The 16834-nt window shown below is 40.6% G+C and overlaps 1 protein-coding gene across 3 annotated transcripts in view; it reads right to left on the bottom strand.

Moving 5' to 3' along the window:
• The window catches only part of PTPRE (protein tyrosine phosphatase receptor type E), a 214231-nt gene that overhangs the window by 30053 nt on the left and 167344 nt on the right, over window positions 1-16834 (bottom strand). For all 3 annotated transcript variants that reach the window (XR_012322091.1, XR_012322090.1, XM_073685061.1), the window contains exons 10-15: window positions 16573-16692; window positions 16279-16439; window positions 8782-8917; window positions 8218-8367; window positions 2102-2195; window positions 261-337 (exon numbers count right to left, since the gene is read on the bottom strand). Coding sequence is in view for 1 of the 3 variants with exons in the window: in XM_073685061.1 (XP_073541162.1) it covers window positions 261-337; window positions 2102-2195; window positions 8218-8367; window positions 8782-8917; window positions 16279-16439; window positions 16573-16692 (738 nt within the window). In the remaining 2 variants the exon portion in view is untranslated. The remainder of the gene's footprint in view (window positions 1-260; window positions 338-2101; window positions 2196-8217; window positions 8368-8781; window positions 8918-16278; window positions 16440-16572; window positions 16693-16834) is intronic.

The following is a 16834-nucleotide window of genomic DNA, read 5'->3' as shown; positions in this document are numbered from 1 at the left end:
ACACCCACTTGACTAACAAGAGTTCATATAATTACAGGGAAGAATAAGGCCATATCTTAGGAACGGAGAGGCGCAGGAACAAAAGAAAAACAACGCCGGATTCAGAACGTCGGGTTTAACACCAGGCAAAAAAAAAAATACATATTTCTGGAAAGTGCCAGGTCCTCTTTAACATTTGTCATTATTTTGATTTATATATAACAAGATAGCTATAGAATTCGGTTCATTTTATAAGGAAAAGATAACGATATGTTACGTACATCAATAAAGGAAGCGTTGATATAATCTGTGTATTCTTCTCCTCTCTTCATTGACAGAATCACCCGGTTGAAATCATCTGATAGGATTTAAGCACCAGAAAATTAATTTAACATTAAGGTCTAGGGCGGCATCATACATCCATTATGGCAGTAATGGTACAGTATTTAATAGCAACTGTGAACATTGTGGTGACCCTTCACACAAAATCTGACTGAATTATATGGGTTCATCTGGAAAAATGGTTCCCTTTATCTAAACATAGCACTCCCATCGTTAATTTTATATTTTTATCCTCTTAATATATTGCAATCATCATATTATACAGCACTGTGTACTTACAATTGCGCATTTTGCCTTTCTACCCAGCTAATTCTTCTCTTTTCCATTAGGTCTATGACATCACGTGATTAAAAACTGACTAGCTGAATCCTTCTAAGCTCTATGTAGAGACAGGAGGTCTCTTTTCCCTGTATGACTCATGAGTCTCTGCAAAAATCCCTGGCAGGAGGAGGAGCGGAGCAAGTGGGTCATGAGTTGAAGAGGGGAATGATAAATTCAGGGACAAGAGACTTTTTTTTTTTCTCTGCTCTATGTAGGAAAAAAGAAGAATTAGCTGGGTAAAAATGCAGAATTAAAATGTGCAATTGTAAGTACATAGTGCAGTATAATATGATGATTGCAATATATTAAGAGGATAAAAACTTTGATGGGAGTACTTATTTAAATGTTAACAGAAATTGTTTTTATTATTACATATTATAATTGTAATGATTACAGTTTATTCGTGAAGCAACAAGTAACTTGTACATTCAACTATCAGTCTCAAGAGGGATAGAGTCTCAAGAGGGATTGCCATAGCTGGAACTGATGGACTCTGTTGTGTAAGGGTGCCACCATCAAGTGGAGCTTTGGCTAGACCTGCTCCCCACCTTGCCACTAATTGACAGTTCACTGTATACTCTGGACAGGCAGAAAGCTGCCAATAAACTGTGGGAATGGAGCTCATAAAGACCAGGATCTACACAGCATGAGAAGACTAACAGAGCTGCAGCAGGTAAACAGTGTTTTATGAAAACTACAGCAAGGTGCCCAGTAAGTGACACACCGTTGGAATCAGGATCTCTGCCTCTACATCATGCTACTCTCAGATTGGGCAGCATAAATCTGGTGACAGATTCTCTAAAAAAATATAGAATAACCAATGTTGTTAAAAAAAAAGTGACCACCATAGGTGTAACATAAATATATTAGGCGCAAATGAAAAATCCTGGGCCCTCTCCTACCATGTTCTATTTGGTAATCCGAGCTCAAGTTCTACCTCTGCCCCCTGATCCTGATGGCCACCACATAATACTTCTAGCTGCAACTATTCGAGGAATTAATATGACATTATGGTCATTTGTGGTGAAGAAGTAAATTTATGAATTGCAGATTTGCTTTCTTTGCATACACCAGATTATAAAGTTACATTTATCTCTAGTTTTTCTTTCTGGCCCAGTAACACGTTTAATTTTTTTTAAAGGGGTTGTCCGATCACTAACTATTCCCATCTATTAGACATAAGCATATGCATTTTTATGATTTACTTTTTAAAATTCTCTACCGATCCCTAGATATCCCCCCCATTTATTGTTTTTGTTTCAGCTTCTGATAACTTTCCTTTCAAAACTTCCAGCACGACTAGTAGGGTCTCCAAAGGAACATCATCAATGACGTCCATTCCTGCTGCTTCTTCCCCCTCGAGTATGTCATGCGTCGTCAGGACAGGAACAAGGCTCACCCATGGCACACAGACTGCTTTTTATTAGTGAGCGTCATAGTGAAATCCAATTAAACTTACACGGGATAATCTGGATGACTCTGGCTTTTTTCATGTTGGCCGGCAGATTCCCCGTCCTCATATTTTCTTTCATTATTCTGACGTTTGTTAGTTTCTGCAAATAAAAAAAATAAATAAAAGTCACTGTACTTCTGGAGTGGATACATATCGTTAAATAAAATGGATGTGATGGTGACCTCTCCTTAGGGACTCACACCATCAGCCGAAAGAAGGAGCCAGAGAACGTCATAGCCCCTTTCTCAGTGACTTGTCCTTATGAGTGCCTGAGGTCCTCGAGGTTTGACTTGACCGATGAAAACATATGTCCTATCCTAAGTCATCTGTTGTCAGATTTTACAATACAAACTGCATACATTATTGAATAGATCTGTAGACTTGATGAGGCTGGTGTACTTACGTTGATAATCCAAATAACAATAGCTGATTGATCCTTACCCACCGCCCCATTCCCTGCCCAGTATTATAATGAACTATGGATTATGTAGCCATTCTGACAAGGATTTTTCACAGTAAGTACACCAGCCTCATCACGTTCGGTATGCAGTTTATATTGTAAAATCTTTTGCTGGATTTTAATGTAGAAATTTCATGCAAAAAGAAGCTGTTTTTTTTTTGCACCCTAACCAGCCTAAGGGGCTCTTCATGATTGTAGTATTACAATATTAACTTAGAAGGATAGAAAATAATAACAAACTTCTTTCAAAAAAACAGCGCCGCCCATTTCAATAGGCTGTATCTGGAATTGCAGCTTAGCTCCACTGAAGTGATTAGGGCTCAGCTGTAATACCCCACACAACCAGTATACACATGTGGCCCTGTTTTTTTGGAAGAAAGCCGTCACATTTTACTAATCCTGGATAACCAATCATCCTAATAGTACACAGATTTCAACATCAACCAGACACAATCTGAGCTGCGGGACGCCGGTGAGGAAACTCCTGAGAGCAGTGCAGCTTGTTGGTGCAAGTCTGTCTACTACAAGGTAAACACTACAATAAGATCTGGACTGTCAGATCTTAAAAGGAGTTGTCATCTTTAACGATTACCTTGGATTTAGTGAAAAGCAAAATAGACAGTAGGAGTGTACATGCATTTAACCCCTTCATGACCTGAGCATTTTCAGTTTTTGCTCCCCTTCTTTCCAGAGCCAGAACTTTTTTATTTTTTGTTCAATATGGCCATGTGAGGGCTTATTTTTTGCAGGACGAGTTGTACTTTTAAACGCCATCACTGTTTTTACCATATTGTGTACTGGAAAACGGGAAAAAAATTCCAAGTGTAGTGAAATTGCAAAAAAAATGCAATTCCACAGTTGTGTTTTTTTTTTTTTTTTTTACCACGTTCACTGACTGCTAAAACTGACCTGCCATTATTATTCTCCAGGTTATTACGAGTTTGTAGACACCAAACATGTATAGGTTCTTTTTTATTTAAGTGGTGAAAAAAAATTCCAAAGTTTGCTAAAAAAAATGGCGTCATTTTCCGAGACCTGTATATTTCGAGATCTGGAGCTGGGTGAGGGCTTATTTTTTGCGCTCCAGGCTGACATTTTATTGATACCATTTTGGAGTAGATCCGATGTTTTGATCGCCCGTTATTGCATTTATTGATGTTTGGAATTTTTTTCTCATAACGCCGTTTACCAATCGGATTAATTATTTTTTTACACTGATAGATCAGGCGATTCTGAAAGCGGCGATACCAAATATGTGTATGTGGGGTTTATTTTTTATTATTTTATTTCGAATGGGGCAAAAGGGGGGTGATTTAAACGTTTAGATTTTTTTAATATTTTTTTTTACACTTTTTGCAGGCTTCAATAGTTTCCATAGGAGACTAGAAGCAGCAACTGTCTGATTGCCTCTGCTACATAGAGGCGATGAGCAGATCACCTCTATGTAGTAGAAATGCTCCTGTGCTATGAGCGCCGACCACTAGGTGGTGCGTACTATTACGTACCACGTCGGAAAGGGGAAGGAGGTTTTCCCATGAACAAAAGTTGATTTTAATCAATAGATCTTGGAATAATAATATCTTTCACAATTGGATGTGTTTAAATAAAATGTTCCTGTGCTGAGATAATCTTATAAATGTGCCCCTGCTGTGTACTGTGTAATGGCTGTGTCTGACCGTACAGGAACATGGTCTGATCATACCACAGCTCCTGGGCAGGGGACGAAGCAAAAGAGTATACAGACATTACAGCAGGGGATCGCAGCTGATTCTTTTTGCGAGGTAAAAATTTTCCCTCCCTGTTTTTAAACAATGTTTTACTTCAAAGAAAGAATAATTTGTGATCCCCTGCTGTAATGTCTGTATACTCTTTTGCTTCCTCCCCTCCCCAGGAGCTGTGGTATGATCAGACCATGTTCCTGTACGGTCAGACACAGCCATTACACAGTACACAGCAGGGGCACATTTATAAGATTATCTCAGGAACATTTTATTTAAAAACATCCAATTGTGGAAATTATTATTATTCCAAGATTTATTGATTAAAATCAACTTTCATTCGTGGGAAAACCCCTTTAAGGTTAGTTTTACATCGAAATTATAGATAAAAATTATCAACATTGGAAAACGTTTTCTAAAAGGGGTTAACCAGGATTAAAAAAACATTGTTGCTTTAAAAAAAAAAAAAAAATAGCGCCACACCTGTACACAGGCTGTGTGTGGTATTGCAGCTCATTCTCATTCACTTCATTGGAGCTGAGCAGCAATACCAGACACAATCCAGGCGTGTAGCAGCAATACACTGCCTGCAGAGGCACATAAGACACCACCAATAATGGCACATGGCAGGGAGGTGAGAGCCCATGCTACAGCTGCATTAGTGCACCGGAGCCCTATGATACATGTATGTTTGGGGTCCCATGTCTTTTATGTTGTTGCTCACCTGTCCCAAGTCCAGCGCAAAGCAATGCATTACATCCCATCGATGGCCGGTCCTGTCTCCTTTTCTAACTTGACACACACCAATGATTTTACCCTCCTAGGTCATTTAAGCTATTCAGGTAATTGGCGTTCTTGCCTGCTTCACTGTACTACCACTGCAAACTCAGCCCTGCTGGATCAGTTCCACTTTGCTACTACAACTCTGCTATTCCATTAATCATTGCTCTAGCACTGCTGCATCAGTCACCGCTGCTACAACTCTGTTCCTCTGTACAATGTTGTTGCAGCACTGCTAAATCAGCCACTGCTGCAACAACTTCTTCTATTCCTGTTTTTGTTGTTTTAGCTCTGTTACGTCAGTCATTGCTGGTCCAATTCGGCTTCATCAGTTATCGCTGTTCCAGCGCTGCTACATTTGTCATCACTGTTCCAGTGCTGCTACATTGGTCATCACTGTGGGGCCACGTTCACACTTTCAAAATTCGGTCAGTATCTTCCATCAGTATTTGTAAGCTAAAACCAGGAGTGGGGGGGGGGGAGAGAAGTGGTGACGTGTTTCTATTATACTTTTCCTCTGATTGTTCCACTTCTGATTTTGGCTTACAAATACTGATTTAAAATACTGACCAAATACTGAATGTGTGAACGTGGCCTTACACCACTGCTACATCGGTCATCACTGTTTTGGCTCTGCTACATCAGTCATTGCTGGTTCAAGTTGGCTTCACTACTTATCACTGTTCCAGCGCTGCTACATTGGTCATCACTGGTAGGTCACATTCACACGTTCAATATTTCCTCAGTATTTGTAAGCCAAAATCAGGAGTGGGGGAAAAATGCAAAAGTGGTGCACATGTTTCTATTATACTTTTCCTCTGAATGTTCCACTCCTGATTTTGGCTTAGAAATACTGATATAAAATACTGACCAAATACTGAATGTGTGAACGTGGCCTTACAGCGCTGCTACATCGGTCATAACTGTTCCAGCTCTGCTACATCGGTCATCACTGTTCCAGCTCTGCTACATCGTTCATCACTGTTCCAGCTCTGCTACATCGTTCATCACTGTTCCAGCACTGCTACATCGGTCATCACTGTTCCAGCTCTGCTACATCGGTCATCACTGTTCCAGCTCTGCTACATCGGTCATCACTGTTCCAGCTCTGCTATATCAGTCATCACTGTTCCAGCTCTTCTACATCGGTCATCACTGTTCCAGCTCTTCTACATCGGTCATCACTGTTCCAGCTCTGCTACATCGATCATCACTGTTCCAGCTCTGCTACATCGGCCAACTCTGTTCCAGCTCTGCTTCAGTCATCACTGTTCTAGTTCTGCTACACCAGTTCAGCATCTCCTTTACAGCTCATTACATTATCCACACCACTTCTCCCCATCACTGCCGTTCTGCTGCACCAGCACCTCCTGTCTGTGTTGCTCAAAAACTGCTTTTCCGCGCCAGAGGCTTCCAGGATCTACTGCTCCAGGTGAGACATAATCACCACAATCAACACCAGAAAGCTAAATCTTCAATACTGTCTTATGGACATTGTCGTTGGATTGTACGTACGTTGCTCAGAACACCCATATTAAACAATCTCCTTGAGAGTTCTATCGTCATGGAAACCGTTTCCCACACTTCACACATTCTCTGTAAATTCTGCATCCTCCCACGTTTTCACACTGTAATTGGTGCTCGGCTTTATACACTGCACACAATGCACCTCTTCACAATGTGGTTGAGCTTCTTCTGTTTAGCATCTGCTTAACCTTTACTGGTTGGAAACTACATAAAAGTCAGTGGAAAAGACCTGAGGATACCTAATATGGCAATCCGAATAACCAGCAACGTTTCAGTGAACGTTACACCCCTAGTTTCACTGGAATTTCACTTAAATGTTGCTCTAAACCTGGTTTTTATCTTAAAGGGGATCTCCAGGAATCTACAAAATAATGGAAGAAAGAAAAATGTCATACTAGATAAATTCCCTAAATACCAGAGTTTTCTACCGCACATGTTCAGAGACAATGGTCCTATTCACATTTTAGGACAGGTTTATGCCAGTGTAACCAGATGGCGGACTTTTTAATGTACCATGGCGATTACCTCCACGAGCGTGATTTGCTAAGTAAAGGCTTTTGTTAATATATTTATGATGATATTTTCTTCTTTTATTTTTTTTTTTATATTCTTGGAGAATCCCTTTAAGGTGTCCATAAAGGGGTTGTCTGGGGAAAAATATTTTGGGGGAAAACTATGGAAATGAGTTAAACAACGAAATACCCCATCAATACGCCAGTGCTACTGTTGTGACACTGTCCGATCCCATAGACATATGATCAGTGCAGCTAATCACTGGCTGTAGAGGGTCACTACTATGACTAGTGATTGGCTGCAGCAGTCAAAAATTCAGAATTCAGTGATGGAACATCATCGATGTAGCTAGATGTGCAGAGTGGCAGGAGAAATGGTGAAGTGAGTATTACTGTTTTTCTCCAGCAATTATTAAAAATGATCTCTCCCCAGACAACCTTCTTATGTCAGAAAACTATCTTATATGTATAGAGGTGTCCTGACTCTCCAATGAAAGCAGATGTTGCCTAAAAAAAAAGAATCAAGCTTGTTGGATTTCAGCACATCTGATCCTTTCGACCTGATCTTACATGAGAAGTGTCTGGCAATGACTTATTACCCACTGCCCACTGAAATAGCATGTACGCTCGGCCGAGTGGAGCATCCATGTGTGTATGAGAGAGTAATACAGTAATCAACTGACAGGTGTTAAAAAAAGAAGAAGCTAATGACATTCTCAGACATACAGTACATGCAAATGTTTCACTGGGTCTTTAAATTGGAGATATAGAAAATAAAGTGGAGAACATGATGGCAGTTTTTTTATGAGATCCGTGACAACAATTATTACAGTAATCTGGTTATCTTGTATGTATGACCATCAAAAACATCAAGTGGCAGTATATGACCTTTGAAAAGAAAAAAAGATCAGGCATGTGGAAAACCAATATGCCCAATCCTACATTCCTTGGGTTTAACTGACACTTATTTGATGGGTGTGGTCACTTAAAGCTGCTGCCAGACTCTTATGACAGTGCCTTATCTCCTGTGGAAATAAAAAAAATTGGGCAAATTGACAGCTATGATATGTCTGATATATGTGATATCCTGTAATTCCCTTTCTACAGTAAAGGGAAGTAACTTACTTTAAACTCCTGTTCCAGACCAACTTTCTCAAAGTGCGGTGCCGGACTGTACAACGTCTGAAGGTGTTTCTCTAATGAGGCCACATCCAGCTCCGTGTCACCATAGAGGTAGTATTCTAGTAAGGCTTGATAAATGAATGAATACTGCATCTGAAAAAAATATACAAAATCACTTCAGAATGGTATAGAGTGTAAAAGAGTAACACACAAAAAAATGTGACTATATCAGGCCATCCAGAGTGACAGAAGCTCCAAATCCTTAGCAGAGGCATTGATCTACATGATGAAATTCTGGCTTCCTGCAGCCACCACTAGGGGGAGCTTAGGAGCTTACTGAATACTAAGTAAACATTGAATCTAATCTCCCCCTAGTGGTGGCTGTAGGAAGCCAGGAGATCCCCTTCTATTGAAATATCACAACTTCCATCATGCCTGAGCAGCTGTAGCTGATGACATGATGAGAGTTGTAGTTTTGAATCAGTTGGATAGCTGGAGACTACTGATATAAAAACTATTTTCATTATTTAGTGATGCCACATTCTTCTTGCTTCCCCTTTCTCTTACATCGGTTTGCACCATTTGGGGCCGTTGACCTCGGATTTTCAAAACAAAATCGAAAACATCCACCTTCTTTTCTTCATTCATCATGTCGATAATGGCGTCTATCAGTATGAATGTACCTGTCCGTCCAACACCGGCGCTAAAAGACGCAGAACAGCACGGATCAGTCAAATAAATCAGGAAAATAAAAAAATTATAATAATTGTTACATATTTGACTACTTTTGCCACACAGTGGGGCATCAGTCCAGGGGGGTGGATTTTCATGAATACCGCTACTAGATTCACACTAATAAAAATCCTTTTAATCTCCCATCTATATATGTGGTTGTACAGACACAATCTGATGCTTTGCATTACTCCTTTCAGCCACTAGGTGGTACAATGCACTAAACACTTAATAAAGACCAGTCTCTTGCCATAAATTGTCATTTTTCTACCTTGTGTAAATGCCGCTGTTCTCCTGGATCTGGGATTATTTCTTTTTTTTGCCCCTGCGCCTCTCTACTCCTGAGAAATGGCCTCTTCATCTCTTTATATAAATCTAGTCTTTTTAGCCAAGTGGGCGTGTTTACCAAGAAATGTTTATGACAACACTCAATTGGCTAACAAGATTAGATTTATATGCAAGGAGGAAGGGGATATATCTAAAAAAAAAAGAACACCAGATTCAGGAGCTCAGCGGGAATTTGCCCCAGGTAAAGAAAAAAAAAATTACATATTTATGGCAGGTAACAGGTCTGCTTTATAATCCAGCCTTTTTATCAAGTGTATAAAATAATACTTGCCCAAAAAAACAAAACCAAGCTAGAGAGTCTTTTCTTAGAACACTGTGTAGTGCTGTTCCTCTGTCGTTCCTCCTGGAAATGTATACATATTTCAACCCTTTTTATTTACTTTGCCATTGGAACAAATTCCTGTGATTGAGATAAGTGCGGTAAGGAAGTCACAACCTGTATTTACACAGGAAGAAGAGCAATTTTCCAGGGAAACAGATGATGGAAGATTTCGGCAGTTCTATCTGGCAGTGTTTCAAGATCCTTAGGAGGCCGTATGTGATTTGAACTGAAAAAGGGTTGAGGTTTTGTTTTGATTTTTCAGCATAAGCAGGACAGCTTTATTCATCCGGCTGTTTCTAATTGAGCTGCAATACCAAACCGAGCCTATGGACAAGGGTGGCGCTGAGAGCTGCTGAGAACTGATTCAGAAGACCAGGTCCAGAAATATGAGCTTGTCGGATAGGAGCCCTGAGAACCGACTCCTATCTGCCGGCATCTGTGGCTCTGCCGGCCTGGCATGACATCACATGTGCGTCACCCCCAACAATGATGTCACCCCAAAGTTGGCTAGTCAAATGAAGAGCCACAAATAGCCAGGAGGTAGGAGGCGGTTCTCAGGGCTCCTGCAAATCGATTTTCAACTCTAGTGGCGCTGTTGCTAGAAAAAAATTTGAAGACTCCTTTCTCTTATCTCATACAAACCTTGAACAACCTGACTCATTTCCCCCCATTGAAGACACGGGGGATCTGTACCCATATACAAGATTAAAGGGGTTGTCTGCAGTCACTCTATGTGACTGTAGACTTGTGTGAACACTGTGGCCTGTGAGGATTCTCCTCCGGTGCAGATTTGCTTACATACGGTCACATGCAGACTAGCTGTGCATTTAAACAGAACACGTCTAGTTGGGGTGTGGCCGGAAGTATGCAAGTCCCATACTTGAGGTCACATGAAAGCCGGCACTGGAGAATCCTTACAGTGCCCAGTGAGGATTCACAAGTCTGCAACCACATACAGTGACTGCAGACTTGTAGCCTCAGGCCGGACAACCCCTTTAAGGCTTCATTCATACATTTGTCTTTTAGATATATGCCTTCCATTCCGTGTTTTTAATGGGTAGAACATGTACCTACTATAGTCTATGTGACTGTTCACATGTCTATTTTTTGAAAACAGAATGACTGCAAAAAAACAAACAAAAAACAAACAGACACATCAGTTTTGATCTGAGCCATGAATCAAACTTGCCCATTTAGATGGCAGACGGACGGACAGATGCCATCCACATGTCATTCCAATGCTGTTTACAATTTAATGGGTGGGAGAAGCTTGGAAATGTTTTTTCTTTTTTTTTTTTTTTTAAATATGAGAAAAACAAATTAAACAATAATGTTAAAAACGGACAAAAGCGGATGAAAATTGGATCCAGTGAACTGATGAAAAAATGGCCATTTTTTTTTCCATACACCAAAAACCAGACATGTGAATGCATCCCAAGTCACACTTGTAAAGTTTTGTTGGCGACTTTAATTTTTTTCCCATAACCACCTCCTTATTACTGACCACGCCTTCTCATCCCATGCCCCTCCTTAATGTACATTTGGACGCCAGAGCTCAGTCTAATGACGAAGCATTCAGATGCCACACAGCAAACCCAATGGGAATTCTAGTTTCCTGGAAGTTTTGGGAAATCAACCAACTCATCCCGAAGTCCAAGAAGTCTCCCCCTTTTTTTTTATTTCACTGAAGAACTCTAACAAATCTGGGCTGGCTGATAACAGGAAACAATAGACCACAAAAGTTTTGTGCAGAAATTTAAATATCAATAAATCCAACTTTACATAAGCATCACGGAAAGGAACGATCATACAGCTAAGGTCACACACACAATGGGAATATCTCATCTTTGTATTATACTCAGCATTGAGCTTTTTTCTGTACAGAAAAACATCACATAATTTTTTTCCATTTGGTTGGCAAGGATTTTGTAAAGCGTTAGATCCTAGCATGCAACCTTGAGCTTCTCAAGACTACTCATAATATCCAAAGGGATAACATCTGACTGTGTTTCTCCTTCTGACCAGCAGGTGTCACTGTTCCTTTAAATATAATACAGAGCGTTTCCTATACATGGAATATGGATGATTTTGCTGTTACTAGACCTTGAAAATGTCTCTGGGGGCCGGCCAGTTTTAGCAAATTGGGTTTTCAGATTCTGCAGTGATGGGAGGATTTGTATACACCCATTATAGGATTTCCCCTGTTTTACAACATAGGAACTAGGTATACAGTTACATCAGGTGCAACTGTAGTCAGGTCTTGTTCCTTGAAATAACTGGTGGCATAAGTGCATTTATTTTATGAGGTCACATAACAAATATAGCTTGTCACCAGAGTTCCTTATGCAGAATTTGTAACAGGCCCCCACCTACTATGTGCCATTTATATTACTGGTGTCTACCTATAACAAAAAAAGTGCATTTGGGGGTGCAATAGCACATCTGCACCCACTACAGGGACCTGCACTTGGCTGTTTCCACATCTTTCATAGGAGAACATAGGGAAAACCCAACTCCTTAGTTGCCTCCTTGTCTCTCAGCTCCTATGCATACAGTGGGTACAGAAAGTATTCAGACCCCTTTACATTTTTCACTCTTTGTTTCATTGCAGCCATTTGGTAAATTCTAAAAAGTTCATTTTTTTCTCCATTAAAGTACACTCTGCACCCCATCTTGACTGAAAAAACAGAAATGTAGAAATTTTTGCACATTTATTAAAAAAGAAAAACTGAAATATCACATGGTCATAAGTATTCAGACCCTTTGCTCAGACACTCATATTTAAGTCACATGCTGCCCATTTCCTTGAGATCCTCCTTGAGATGGTTCTACTCCTTCATTGGAGTCCAGCTGTGTTTAATTAAACTGATAGGACTTGATTTGGAAAGGCACACACCTGTCTATATAAGACCTCACAGCTCATAGTGCATGTCAGACCAAATGAGAATCATGAGCTCAAAGGAACTGCCCAAGGAGCTCAGAGACAGAATTGTGGCAAGGCACAGATCTGGCCAAAGTTATAAAGGAATTTCTGCATTACTCAAGGTTCCTAAGAGCACAGTGGCCTCCATAATCCTTAAATGGAAGAAGTTTGGGACCACCAGAAGTCTTCCTAGACCTGGCCGTCCAGCCAAACTGAGCAATCGTGGAAGAAGAGCCTTGGTGAGAGAGGTAAAGAAGAACCCCAAGATCACTGTGGCTGAGCTCCAGAGATGCAGTAGGGAGATGGGAGAAAGTTCCACAAAATCAACTATCACTGCAGCCCTCCACCAGTCGAGCCCTTATGGCAGAGTAGCCTGATGGAAGCCTCTCCTCAGTGCAAGACATATGAAAGCCCGCATAGAGTTTGCTCAAAAACACATGAAGGACTCCCAGACTATGAGAAATAAGATTCTCTGGTTTGATGAGACGAAGATAGAACTTTTTGGTGATAATTCTAAGCAGTATATGTGGAGAAAACCAGGCACTGCTTATCACCAGCCTAATACAATCCCAACAGTGAAACATGGTGGTGGCAGCATCATGCTATGGGGGTGTTTTTCAGCTGCAGGGACAGGACGACTGGTTGCAATTGAAGGAAACATGAATGCGGCCAAGTACAGAGATATCCTGGATGAAAACCTCTTCCAGAGTGCTATGGACCTCAGACTTGGCTGAAGGTTCACCTTCCAACAAGACAATGACCCTAAGCACACAGCTAAAATAACAAAAGAGTGGCTTCAGAACAACTCTGTGACCATTCTTGACTGGCCCAGCCGGAGCCCTGACCTAAACCCAATTGCGCATCTCTGGAGAGACCTGAAAATGGCTGTCCACCAACGTTCACCATCCAACCTGAAGGAACTGGAGAGGATCTGTAAGGAAGAATGGCAGAGGATCCCCAAATCCAGGTGTGAAAAACTTGTTGCATCATTCCCAAGAAGACTCATGGCTGTACTAGCTCAAAAGGGTGCTTCTAGTCATTACAGAGCAAAGGGTCTGAATACTTATGACCATGTGATATTTCAGGTTTTCTTTTTTAATAAATTTGCAAAAATTTCTACATTTCAGTTTTTTTCAGTCAAGATGGGGTGCAGAGTGTACTTTAATGAGAAAAAAAATGAACTTTTTAGAATTTACCAAATGGCTGCAATGAAACAAAGAGTGAAAAATTGAAAGGAGTCTGAATACTTTCTGTACCCACTGTATACAGTGCCATGTAAAAGTTTGGGCACCCCGGGTCAAAATTACTGTTCTTGTGAACAGTTAAGCAAGCTGAAGATGAAATGATCTTTAAAAGGCCTAAAGTTAAAGATGACAGATTTCCTTTGTATTTTAGGCAAAAAAAACCACATTTTCATTTTTTTAATTTGACAAATTACAAAAAGGAAAATGGGCAGATGCAAAAGTTCAGGCGCCCTTGGAGATTTGTTTGCTCAGATAACTTTGACCACAGTTTCAGACCTTAATTAGCCTGTTAGGGTTATGGCTTGTTCACTATCATCGTTAGGAAAGGCCAGGTGATGCAAATTTCCCAGTGTTATAAAAATCCAGCCTCCTCTAACCTTGTGCCAAAAAACAGCAGTCATGGGTTCTTCTAAGCAGCTGCCTAGCACTCTGGAAATGAAAATGGTGGAGGCCCACAAAGCAGGAGGCGGCTATAAGAAGATAGCAAAGCATTTTCAAGTTGCCCTTTCCTCAGTTCGAAATGTAATTAAGAAATGGCAGTTACCAGGAACAGTAAAGGTCAAGATAAGGTCTGGAAGACCAAGCAAAATGTCAGTGAGAGCTGCTCATAGGATTGCTAGAGAGGCAAATCAGAACCCCTACTCGACTGCAAAAGACCTTCAGAAAGATTTAACAGACTCTGGAGTTCAGAGACACCTGTTCGCTATAACGTCTCATGCAGATGACCGTATTAAATACGTTATGGAGGCCAAAATATTTCCCACAGTAGATTTTCATTTACAGGCATCAGTACGAAACTGCAAAAATCATCATAGAGTCATGCGTAGTATCATAGCAGGACACTAAAAAATAGAGGATATTTTTTTTTACTGTTCCAATGTATCTAAAAAGTGAATAAAATATAAGCTACTGTTTTGTGTTTACAGCTTCAATGCAGATCTATGTGTCTCCATAGTAACAGACAGTAAATAAATGTGTATTGTATGATCCTACAGTCACGCTCCCTTTCTTCTGTTCCCTGCTGATTATCCTTATACTTCTGGTAGTTTAGTAAGAATGGAACCAGGTTCTTTAAATAACTTCCCATATTTTCACTGAAAAAAAATAGAGTTGAAAGATCTTTTCATTGTTGTTCCCATATTATTCCGCCCTGAAATGTATAAATAACTTGACAAATGGGTGTGTCACTATTCCCCTTGTCAAAGTGACAATTTAGGCTGGGTGCAGATGAGCGTGTAGTCTCTCATCCGGGAGAATTGGGCCAATTATGCAAATCACAATCTGATCATAGTGTGATCCGATTTTCTTGGATAAGAAGATGATGAAAAATATTTTTCCATTCTGTCAGTGAAAATCGGACTGCACTTAGATGTCATCCGAGTCAAGTCCGATGTTTTCCACAAACTCATTGACTTCCATGGCAGAGTGTGATCTGATAATCAGATTCAACTCGGGCATGCAGCGATTTTTTTTTTTCCTCGACCCGAGCCGAAAAAAATCGGGAGATGTGCACGGCCTCATAGAATAAGATTGATCCGAGTGCGATCCGATGTTTTGTCAATTCGCACTTGGACCGAAAATACGGCTATGTGCACAAGCCCTAAGAGTGTCTAATGTGGGGGATAACTATTTAAGTTCCTCTGTTTTGGTTTGTAACTATGAAGGGGCAAAGTTCTGCTTCTGTTATTCTTCCTGGAAATATATGAATAAGTTGAGAAGTTGGTATGTCCATTCCCTATTGGAAATAGAGTGTCTAGCTATGTAGGGAGAAACCCAATAGGGAATGGACATATCGACTTCTCAACTTATTTCCAGGAAGAATAACAGAAGCAGAACTTTGCCCCTTTATAGTTACAAACCAAAACAGAGGAACTTACATAGTTATCCCCCACATTAGACACTCTTAGTGTTCGTGCACATGACCGGATTTTTGGTCCGAGTGCGATTCAACAAAACATCAGCTCTCACTCGTTATTCTATGGGGCAGCGCACATGTTCCATTTTTCCCTAGGACCGAGGAATAAATCCCTGCATGCCCGAGTTGGATCTGGTTATCGGAACACACTCAGACATGCAAGTCAATGAGTCCGTGGAAACCATCGGACTGCACTTGGATGACATCTGAGAGCAGTCCGATTTCCATGGACTGAGGAATGGAGAGGATAGAGAAATTTTTGTTTTTCCATCTTCTCCTCATGCAAGAAAATCGGATCACACTGTACTGACTGTTCAGAGTTTGATCAGAGTGTGACTTGCACAATCGGCCCGATTCTCTCGGATGAAAGGATATACGGTCGTCTGCACCCAGCCTTAGTGTGCAGAGACATGCCGCATTGACAGGGGAAATAGTAACGCTTCCAAGCTCTCAACTTATTTCTACAATAACAGGAAGAACAAACTTTTTAAAGAAAATGCTCTAGATGCTCCTTGGATTCTATTTAAGAAGAAAATATAGCGGTATATAAGCTATAGGAAGACAGTTGTAAAGATGTTACCTGCAGTGAACAACAATGGGTCCGGCATGCGCAGGATTGAGAGATTTTACTTTCTTGAGGAACTTCAGCATACCAATGGGTGTGAAGGGCACTCCGAAGTCTGGCCAGCTGGTGAAATGGAGCTGCGTTACCAGCCTGGGGGCCTTGCAGCCATCATGAACCTACAAAAACCAACATCTAGATTAAACATTTCTTTCTAGATGACTACAAAAACAATTCCAAACAAATAAAAGTTCGTCGTATGGGCGGACGTGTATACAAATGCGTTTCAGTACGAATAGAGGGAACACTTACAGGTTGTATGCAGAACTTCCGGATGGTGTAATCCACCAGAACAATCACATCTTCTACTGACACTCGGATATTCCCATATACCCAGCAGCCTTGGTCCGGCCAGTACTGGTGACATTTATCCTGCATCATTCACAGGAGAAACAGTAAAATTAAAAAATAAAAAAAAACAATCTGAGAATTTGCATTCAGAATCTAGGCAGATATTTCCACCATAAGTATAGCATACCCTTAGCCGTGCACCGTACTCAGCTATCTCCAGCAG

This window comes from Phyllobates terribilis, unplaced genomic scaffold (genome assembly GCF_046119375.1).
Source record: "Phyllobates terribilis strain yellow unplaced genomic scaffold, ASM4611937v1 Scaffold_5__5_contigs__length_657084704, whole genome shotgun sequence".
In the NCBI taxonomy this organism is placed as follows: domain Eukaryota; kingdom Metazoa; phylum Chordata; class Amphibia; order Anura; family Dendrobatidae; genus Phyllobates; species Phyllobates terribilis.
The sequence above is the reverse complement of the archived record's forward strand: the minus strand, read 5'-3'. Positions and strand labels throughout refer to the sequence as shown.